Source organism: Dipodomys ordii, unplaced genomic scaffold (assembly GCF_000151885.1).
Source record: "Dipodomys ordii isolate 6190 unplaced genomic scaffold, Dord_2.0 Scaffold47, whole genome shotgun sequence".
Classification (NCBI taxonomy): domain Eukaryota; kingdom Metazoa; phylum Chordata; class Mammalia; order Rodentia; family Heteromyidae; genus Dipodomys; species Dipodomys ordii.
The window spans coordinates 1,017,941-1,028,067 of NW_012267263.1; the positions used below are offsets into that span (position 1 = coordinate 1,017,941).

Sequence of the window (10,127 nt, forward strand, 5' to 3'; positions counted from 1 at the left end):
CGGAAGTGGCGCTGTGGCTCAAGTGGTAGAGCGCTAGCCTTGAGCTGAAGAGCTGAGGGACAGCGCTTAGGCCCCACGACCAGACCCCCCCCCAAAAAAAAAAAAAAGAGTTTCACAGACTTTTCCTGGGCTGGCTTTGAACTGCGATCATCAGCTTTCAGCCTCCTGAGCAGCTAGGATTACAGGTGTGAGCCACCAGTGCCCGGCACAGCCTTTATTATATTCAGGAATGTTCCATGAATTCCTAGCTTCTCCAGAGCTTTTATCATAAAGGGGTATTGGATCTTGTCAAATGCTTTTTATGCATCTATTGAAATGATCGTGTGGTTCTTGTTTTTGCTCGTGTTGATGTGTTGAATTCAAATGTTATATTTCTGTGTTTGAGGATTGCAGCTTACATGTAATGCCATTAAAACTTTATATTGTAGATGTGTCCTCAGAACAAACATCATCTCACATACCATATTATATATTAATGTATGTAGCTGTAGAAACGATGGGGAGGTAGAATGGTGTGTTTCTGCCGCAACCCGCCCACATCTTTGTAGTAATAAATGGGTTTGGATTCTAAAGTTTGACCAGAATGTGTTTGAATTTATGCAGAAATAATGTTGATATTTGGAACCCATGTCGAACTTCTATGAAGAAAGGGCAACGATGATTGCAGCCGGGGATTTGCAGGAATTTGTTCCTTTCGGTCGAGACCACTGCAAGCACCACCCTAATGCTTTGAACCTCCAGCTTCGTCAGCTACAGCCAGCCTCTGAATTATGGTCTTCTGATGGCGCTGCTGGTTTGGTTGGATCTCTTCAAGAGGTTACAATCCACGAAAAACAGAAGGTTCTATTAATATCGCCTTTGTTTTTGAAATGTAGAGTAATACAGTTTTCTTGTTAAGACTACCCCGTTACAAATAAGGAATAATCATAATACTACTTTAGAGTAAAGTTAGGGTTTACTAATTTGAATCAATACTAAAATAATGATTATTGTAAAACATTGTTTGGGTTGCTTATTTTGACATACTCTACAACTTGTGGTTTTATAATGAGAGTCAAGTTTCATGTTAGGATTATGATTCATTTTAAACCTATTTCTCTTCATTTCCTATGTAGGACCAGATTTCATGTTGATGTTTGATGGTTAAATGGTAGAGAATAGACATTCTCTCTTCTGTAAAATCCTTGCATATTTCTAGAGTAGGACAGAAATGTCATATAAGAAGGTAGCAGTAGTAGTTCTTTTGAGATAGGGTCTTCTTAGGCAGGCACTCTATCACTTGTGTTGTACTCTCAGCCTGAGATAAGGTCTTGTCAGGTAGGTCAGGCTGGCCTCATACTTCAGATCCTTTTGGGAGTAGAGGCATGTGCCACTGTACCACAGTAGGATAATTTCTTTTTTCCTTTATTTTTTTTTTTAAGGCAGGATCTTGCTGTGTACTGTATCCCAGAGCTCAGACTCATTATCTGTCTGAGCCTCCTTAGTGCTGGAATTATAGGCAGGCATTACTTACTGTTTCTGGAATATGGTAGTAGTTACTTATTTTTGACATGAGTAGGGTTTGAATTCAGGGCCTCCTGCTTTAGTGTAGGTAGAACTCTACCACTTGAACCGCTCTACCACTTGAACCGCTCTTCCAGACCCTTTTCGAATTGATTATATTTGAAATAGGATCTTTTATGCGTGGTTTGGTCTAGAGTGTGATTCTCTTACTGTGCTTTCCTGTGTTACTGCAATGATGCGTACTTGCCACTATGCCGAGTCATTGGTTGAGATGGAATCTCATGAACTTTTATACTTGGGCTAGCCTTGAATAACAATCCTCCCCTCTTATAAGTAATTAGATGAAATGTATATTATTAGAAATCATAGCCTGGCCAGGCGCTGGTGGCTCACGCCTAATCCTAGCTACTCAGGAGGCTGAGATCTGAGGATCGCGGTTCAAAGCCAGCCCAGAGAGACCGTTAGACTCCTATCTCCAATAAACCACCAGAAAATCAGAAGTGGCGCTGTAGCTCAAGTGGTAGAGCGCTGGCCTTGCGCTGAAGAGCTGAGGGACAGTGCCCAGGCCCAGAGTTCAAGCCCCACGGCCTACCAAAAAGAAAAGAAAAGAAATCATAGCCTGGTGTAAATAGCTCATGCCCAGAAATCTAACTACTTAGGAGGGTGAGAGTAGGAGGAACTTGGTTTGAGGCTATTCAGCCCAGGTTGAAAAGTTTATGAGATCTTATCTGGAAAATAACCAGTGAAAAACAGGGCTGGAGGTACAGCCCAAGTGTTGAGCAATAGCAAGCTTGAGGTCCCGAGTTCAAGCCCCAGTACCACAAAATAAGAAAGAAAAATACATGCAGTTGGGAATGGAGACTTTTCTCTCTTCCATTAATTTCTGGATTGGATAAGGGAAAGAGAGTTAGCATATATACACCTGGGAAGCAGCGAAGTCTATACTGTACATAATTCCTCCACTGATTTCCTTGTTCACAACTCTGTTTTCTAAATAGACTTACTATGTCTTTTTAGTTACAAGCATGTGATTTTCTTTTTTTAATCCGTAGAGATGATGATTTAAGAAATATTTTATGGAAATTTGATATGGAGCATTTAATATGCACAGTTCTTGAGTAAGTTCTTGTTTTGCAAGATAATATGCCCATAACAAAACATAATATGTTTTGTTAATCAATGCATCAGACCATCTAAGAGTTGGGCTTGGATTGAGTCTTATTCCATGGCTAAATAAATCTTGCTCCCTAGGGTTGAAGAAGAAAAAAAGAAGTGCTTGAACATGTCTTACACATGTATTAATTTTTAAGGAAAACTGGCAGTTGAGGAAAGGCGTAAGTGAAATTGGAGAAGAAGCGGACTATGATGAAGAGCTCTATGTGGCTGGAAATATGGTTATCTGGAGCAAGGGGAGTAAAAGCCAGGCAATGGCCGTTTATAAAGCTTTCACGGTTGACAGTCCTGTTCAACAGGTGAGTTATTTTGAATTTTAACATTTGATTGGCTTTATTCATTTTTTTCAAAAATTATTGTTTTAAAATATAACAAAAATGATAGAAGCAGTACAAGGATCCAGTAGTTGAGCGTGTACTTGTGACATGTAGTGAAGATAATAATAGGAAAATGTGATTTTAATTTATGTATTGTCCCATTTATTATCTTTTGCTAGTGGCCATTTTTTTTTTTAATGCTGGTCTTAGGGCTTGAACTCAGGGCTTGGGCACTGTGCCTGAGTGTTTGTGCTCCAAGCTAGCACTCTACTTATTACTTGAGCCACAGCTCCATTTCTGGCTTTTTGGTGATTAATTGTAGGTAAGAGTCTCAGACTTTTCTCCCTGAGTTGGCTTCCATCTGTGACTCTCAGATTGTTGTCTCCTGAGTAGCTAGGATTATAGGCTTGAGCCACCAGTGTCTGGCTGCCAGTGGTCATCTTTAAATGCTTCCTTTGCCTACTTTAGTTTGTCCATGTATAAGAAATTAAGTATAATTATACATCTGGAATATTATAATTGTGTGCTAGCTTAATAAATACAAATTATTGGGTTCATAATGGTAAGAAAATTCCCTGATTTGCTATGTTGCAGTTGGCTGTCATACCTTTGTACTAAAAAATCTGGTAATTAATAGGAAGGAAATTAAGTACTTGCTGTGGCTTTTCAGGAAGACATGAGGTTTATTTCCATTTGATAAAGGAAAATTCTTATAGAAGAATAATAGTTAATAAATGTAGAAAGAATGCCAGAATTAGAAAAATTATTAGTTTATTATGACCTGCTGTATATTAATTGGTTCAGACAAGATTATTATTATTATTTTTTTTTGTCGGTCGTGGGGCTTGAACTCTGTGGCCTGGGCGCTGTCCCTCAGCTCTTCAGCTCAAAGCGAGCGCTCTACCACTTGAGCTACAGCGCCACTTCCGGTTTTCTGGTGGTTTATTGGAGATAGGAGTCTCATGGTCTCTCCTGCCCGGGCTGGCTTTGAACTGCGATCCTCAGATCTCAGCCTCCTGAGTGGCTAGGATTACAGGCGTGAGCCACCAGTGCCCGGCTCAGAAAAGATTATTAATAGTTATAAATGTTGTTGTGTAGACAAAATAGGTTTATTTAGAATTGAGGTGTGTCTGCATTTTGGTCTTCTTAAAAACGGAAGAAAAACGGATGACTGTTGTGGATGAAAAAAAAATTAAGGTGACATCACTAAATGCAATTTTTCCTTGGATTGGAGCTTGGATCCTTCTGTATTAGCTTCCCAAGTACTGTATTATAGACATGAGTCACCATGATAACCCAGTACAGTATTTTTAAAACTTGTGAAATGAACTTTGCTTGAATCCTGGTTCTAGAAAGCTGCTTAAGAAAGACCTTTTATTGGGGGCTGGGAAGGTGGCTCAGTGGTAGAGTGCTTGCCTTGCATGCATGAGGCCCTGGGTTTGATTCCTTAGCACCACATAAGCAAAAAAGAAAAAAGCCGGAAGTGGCACTGTGGCTCAAGTGGTAGAGTGCTAGCCTTGCTGAAGAGATGAGGGACAGCTCCCAGGCCCAGAGTTTAGGCCCCATGACCGGACCGCCCGCCCCCCCCCAAAAAAAAAAAAAAAAGAAAAGACTTTTTTTTTTAAGTTGGAAAAGCATAAAAGGTTTGGATATTAGGTGGTATTAGAGAGTTTTTTCTTAGCATGATAGGTATATAGGTCTGTAGTAGCTAATATTTATATTTAGGAAATGCCTGATGAAATATTTAGGGATGAAGTATCTTGATGTGTGTGCAACGTATATTTGAGTATCTGTAGCCTAATGCACAAGTACCTAAATGCACATGGTAATGAATATGGAGAAGGAGAAAATGTTAATGATTACTGAATTTAGATGGAACATAAGTTCATTGTAATTATTTCAACTTATTGAAAAGTTTTAGATTAAAAACTAGGAGAAATACTAATGCATTCATAGTGACTGAATTAGAGGTTTGGTTGTTGATGAGATTTTGGAAGCTTTTTGACTGTTAAGACTTATAAGTACTGAAATCTGTACTTGGGCTTTTTTTTTTCCTGCTCTTTCCATGAACTATTTTCTGATGAACATTGTACTATTTATTGGAAAGGATTAAGTGAATTATTCCAAAATTTGAGGGCATATGTTGAACATTCTATGTAGGAGTATTGAAGTCTGATCTTTTTGAAGATCATCTTTCCCCATGTAAGCCACATAGTTAGTATAGATGTGAAAAGTAGATAGGATACCAAAGTATGTCTGTTGCTGTGTTCCCATTTTGATTTTTCCAAGGAACATTGCCTATTTACTGATCCCATGGATATGTAGTTATTACCTTTAGGGTAATATTGTTTTAAGTGTAATCATAATAAGATTAGGAATTCAGTCCTTTTGGTTTGGGAAATATATTGTTAGTTTTCTTGGTAATGTGCAGACTTTTTTTTTTAGTGTTTGGTTAAGAGATAATACTAGTTGTGTGACTCATTCTACTTATTCAACTTTCTAGTATTTAGTGTGACTGTTTTAGACATTGTATTAACTGCTGGGGATTATGCATTTTCTGCCACTGAAAGACTCAGATACTAGAAAGCTGGGCAAAACAGATAAAGTTCTTTTTTTTTTTTTTTGGGTCCGGTCCTGGGGCATGAACTCTGGGCCTGGGCGCTGTCCCTCAGCTCTTCAGCTCAAGGCTAGCACTCTACCACTTGAGCCACAGCGCCACTTCCGGCTTTTTTCTTTTTGCTTATGTGGTGCTGAGGAATCGAACTCAGGGCCTCAGGCATGCAAGGCAAGCGCTCTACCACTGAGCCACCTTCCCAGCCCGGTAAAAATTTTTTTATTAGCATCAATTAGTTACAAAACTGGGTTTCATTTTGACATGTTCATATATACATGCAATATGCCTTGGTCAGACCAACCTTCTTCAGCATTCTCCTTCACCTTTTCCCCCTCCCCCCGCCCCCTGCATGCCAGTCCTGGTCTTGAACTGAAGACCTGGGCACTGTCCCTGAGCTCTTTTTACTCAAGGGTAGCACTCTACCACTTGAGCCACAGCTCTACTTCTGACTTTTTTGGTGGTTAATTGGGGAATAAGGGTCTCACAGACTTTCCTTTCTGTAGTTAATTGGAGATAAGAGTCTCATGGACTTTCCTGCTGGCTTTGAACTGTAATTCTCAGATCTCAGCCTCCTGAGTAGCTGGAATTACAGGCATGCACCATGGATGCCCAGCTTTTGCTCAGCTTTCTTGCTTCAGCTGGAGTTCTCTATTTGCACCATGTCTCTAGCTCAGCTTTTTGCTGGTTAGTTGGAGGTAAGAGTCTCATGGACAGTTTTCCTTAGGCTGGAGTCAAACTATGATCTTTGATCTCAACCTCTTGAGCTACTGACTCCTGGCAAAGTTCTGTATGTTTTTGTATGTGGTATGAATCAAGATTCTTCTTTGCTCAAGGATATCCAATTTTAAAGCTTTAATTAGCATAGGGACATCCAAGTCTTCCAGAAAAGACTATTTTCCCTGCTGAATCAGTTTTGCAAGTTTGTATAAAACAATCAATAGGACCAATTCCAAGCATGGACCACACATATGTCTTTATTCCAATGAGTACCATGGGAGAAGAGATAAAAGTAACTTTACACTAGAGAAAACTGACCTACATTACCTCAGCCAGATGATCAAGGATAACATCTACAATGATAAGTTATTTTGTTATAATGGGATGAAAAATGGTACTCTACCTTCCTCCTCAAATCTATATCTAGTTTAATCATGACAAAAACATCACATAAACTGCAGATAAGGGATATCCTATAAAATACCCTATCAGTATTCCTCAAAACTTATGAGCTTATAGCTCACCCTGTAATTCTAGTTCCTCAGGAAGCTGAACAGAACTGTGGCCCAAGGCCAGCTGGGCGGCAAAGTGTTTTTGCTTTTCTTAAAAATCAGATTATTTTTTTAACGACTGAAAACCTTCCTGCTAAACACATCACCTATCTAGTGATTTGTTAAATAACTGCTGAAGATTTGTTAGATAAGCATTCTAATTACTTTTTTAACAATAAAAATAAAAAGGAATTTTGCATATTGGCTACTTTTTTATTCAATACATAATTTTGTAGACTTTTGTAGGGAATAAAACTTGGAAAGAAAAATATCTCCAACTAATAATCTCAGGTTTTTTTTTGGAAGGGGTTGTGGGGATTGAACTTTGGGCCAGGGCACTCACTGTACCTGAGCTCTTCAGCTCAAGGTGCATGCTCTACCACTGAACCACAGCGCCACTTCCAGCTTTTTCTGCTTATGTGGTACTGAGGAATCAAACCCAAGGCCTCATGCATGCAAGGCAAGCACCCTTCCACTGAGCCACCTTCCAGCCCTCTCTGGTGGTTTAATCAGAGATAAGAGTCTCATAGATGTTCCTGCCCTTGCTGTCTTTGAACCGAGATCCTCAGACCTCAGCCTCTTGAGTAGCGAGGATTATAGGTGTAAGCCCCCAGCCCCCAGCTCTCATTAGTTTTATTTTTAAATTTTCTTATTTTTATGTCTTTATTAATAATGTTTTATAAACAAGCTGAAACACAATAACTGGTAATATTACATATACAAATAGGAATGGAATATTTTGAGCTTGTAACAGGAAATCAAATGATCTTTTCAAGGCTTTTTTAACCCAAATCATCATTGACAAAATAACTGCTTCTAAAACCTAGAGCTTCTGCTGAGAATTCCACCATATATGACATACTCAGTGTCCTCCCCTTCTGTTAATATAGTTACTGCAAGAGCCCCCAGGTTTCTTTTCTTTCTTTTTTTTAGTGACTCTTTTTTTTTAATTGTCAAAGTGATTTTCAGAGGGGTTATAGTTACATAAGTAAGGTAATAAGTACATTTCTTGTCAAACTTGTTACCCTTTCCTTAATTTTTCCCCCTATTTTCCTTCCCTCCACCCTTCCCACCTCCAAGTTGTACAGATCACTTCCAACCTATTGTTTTGTGTATAGCACTATTACATTGCTTCTTTGTCTCATTAGTTTTAAATGATTCAAATTATGAATACTAAGCTAAACACTGTACTATTCTAAAAATCTAAGTTTCTAGAAGTTTTATACTTTCTCAATGAAAAAATGATCTGATTCACACTATTATCAACTGTTTATAAAACTAAATATTCTCTGTTAAATGACAGGTTACAAGAAATGTCTTCTATGCTCTGATTTTTAAAAATAAGACTCTGGAACACATACAAGTCTAAATCAAAACTCACAAGCAGTGGCTGAAATCATGTCAACTTTCAGCCTAATACAACATAAATCCAGTTATTATGCATAAACAATTCAAAACTAAAGCTTATAATGGAAATGTCAACAAGTTGTAACTATTATACCTAGGACTGGTGATAGGTTCCACTACACTTCAACCAGGCACAGCAGATGTACACATCTGATAGATTGCTTAGAAAATTAAAGCTATCAGAACTATAAATAAGGAATACATAAATATGAACAAAGCAATGCCAAAGCAGAGAAACCATTAAAACAAGCCAATAAGATGTGACATGAACACATATGATAGTTTGTCATGTAAGCAACTTTCCATGATTTATAAAGCTATGGTTATATAATTTTTTAAAAAATAAACAAAATTGCTACACATCTTCACATAGTAATCTAACTGGACATTCTTGATAACATTGTAATCTTCAAATTCTCTTGAAGAGCTGAAATCTCATCAGAATTTCTTCAGAAAATCAGCTTGTCATTTTTTTCAGTAGTTTTGAGTGCTTCAGTTAGCCTTTTGAAGCTCCTAAATAACCGATCATAAGGCTTCTGGGTTAATTCCTTGTTCACAAAGCTGTACACAAATAGACAGGGTTTCCATATCTAAACCAGAATTCAAAAATTCTTGAAATCTCAAGAAAAAGATCCACAGCCTCCCTCACTACATGCAGGTCTGCTGCCATTGCTGCCGCTGCCCAGGCACCAATGCTGCTTGAGGCCCAGGAAGGTGGGAGCAGTGCCTGACCTGGAACTGGAGCAACTTCCAGAAGTTTTTGAGGTACCCTTTTCATTTTACAGTGGTAAACCAACAACAACACTAACAAAAAAAGCTGGGGGCATGGCTCAGTAGTAGACTGCTTGCCTAGGAAGTATAGAGCTCTGAGTTCAAACTTCGGTACTGCAGAAAGGAAAACAAGCAAGCAAACCAACGAACCAAATAAACAGAAACAAAACTTTCAAGATTACAAAAAACAAGAGTGGCTGAAGGAGATGAGGTGACTGAATATAGCGTATCCTGAAGGGAACCCTGGAACAGAAAAATGACACTAGGCAAAAACTAATGAAATCTGAATAACGTATGGACTTAAACAACAGCGTGTTAATATTAGCTCATTATTTCCAGCTAATGTACTATGCAAAACAATAATGTAAAAATCAAGTAAGTTGGCTGTGGGTATATAGGGACTCTTCGAACTATCTTTGCAATATTTCTGTAAATCTAAGTTTCAAAAACTAAAGTTTGCCGGGCGCCAGTGTCTCACACCTGTAATCCTATTCAAGATACTGAGATCTGAGGATCCTATCTCCAGTTAGCCACAAAAAGCGGGCAATGGAGCTGCTGCTCAAGTTGCAATGTTTTCAATTTCCTGGCTGCTGCTTACCACGCCTCATTTCCCCTACTCTCTCCCGCCTAACTATCTGCACCGACTCCAGCAGACAGACACGTCGCAGACCGCTCCGCATTTTCTGAAGATGCTTGGAAGCACCCCGCCGAGTTCCGTCCACGCAACCTTTCCGCCACTGCGCAGGCGCCAAGGCCGCTGGGTCTCCGCGCGCTTCCGCGCGAGCTGGCTCGCGCGCGGGGCACGACGGGAAAGCCAAGATGGATGCCTTCACTTGAGGGTCTCGCGTGTTTTCCTGCCTTCACTCGTCCGCTGCGGCCGCGGCCCGTTTTTTTCCTCCAGAATAAAGGAGGTGGAGGGGATGAGAAGGTGCAGCGGCCCGGGAGTCGTCGTGACCAGGCCGCCGCTGCCCTCGGGCCTCCGCGGCCCCTGCGCCTCCGGGGAGCAGCCGGGGCTCGCAGCGCCTGGCGCGTTCCGAGTCATACAGGTGCGGAGTGGGGCCGCAGCGCTCGGCG

General features: G+C 39.9%; 1 protein-coding gene across 1 annotated transcript in view; it reads left to right on the top strand.

Moving 5' to 3' along the window:
• Positions 1 to 601: 601 nt before the first annotated feature.
• Anapc1 (anaphase promoting complex subunit 1) overlaps positions 602 to 10,127 on the top strand; it is a 115,826-nt gene continuing 106,300 nt past the window's right edge. The window contains exons 1-2 of the mRNA XM_013019714.1: positions 602 to 840; positions 2,814 to 2,975. Of these exons, the coding sequence (XP_012875168.1) occupies positions 628 to 840; positions 2,814 to 2,975 (375 nt within the window). The 5' untranslated portion in view covers positions 602 to 627. The remainder of the gene's footprint in view (positions 841 to 2,813; positions 2,976 to 10,127) is intronic.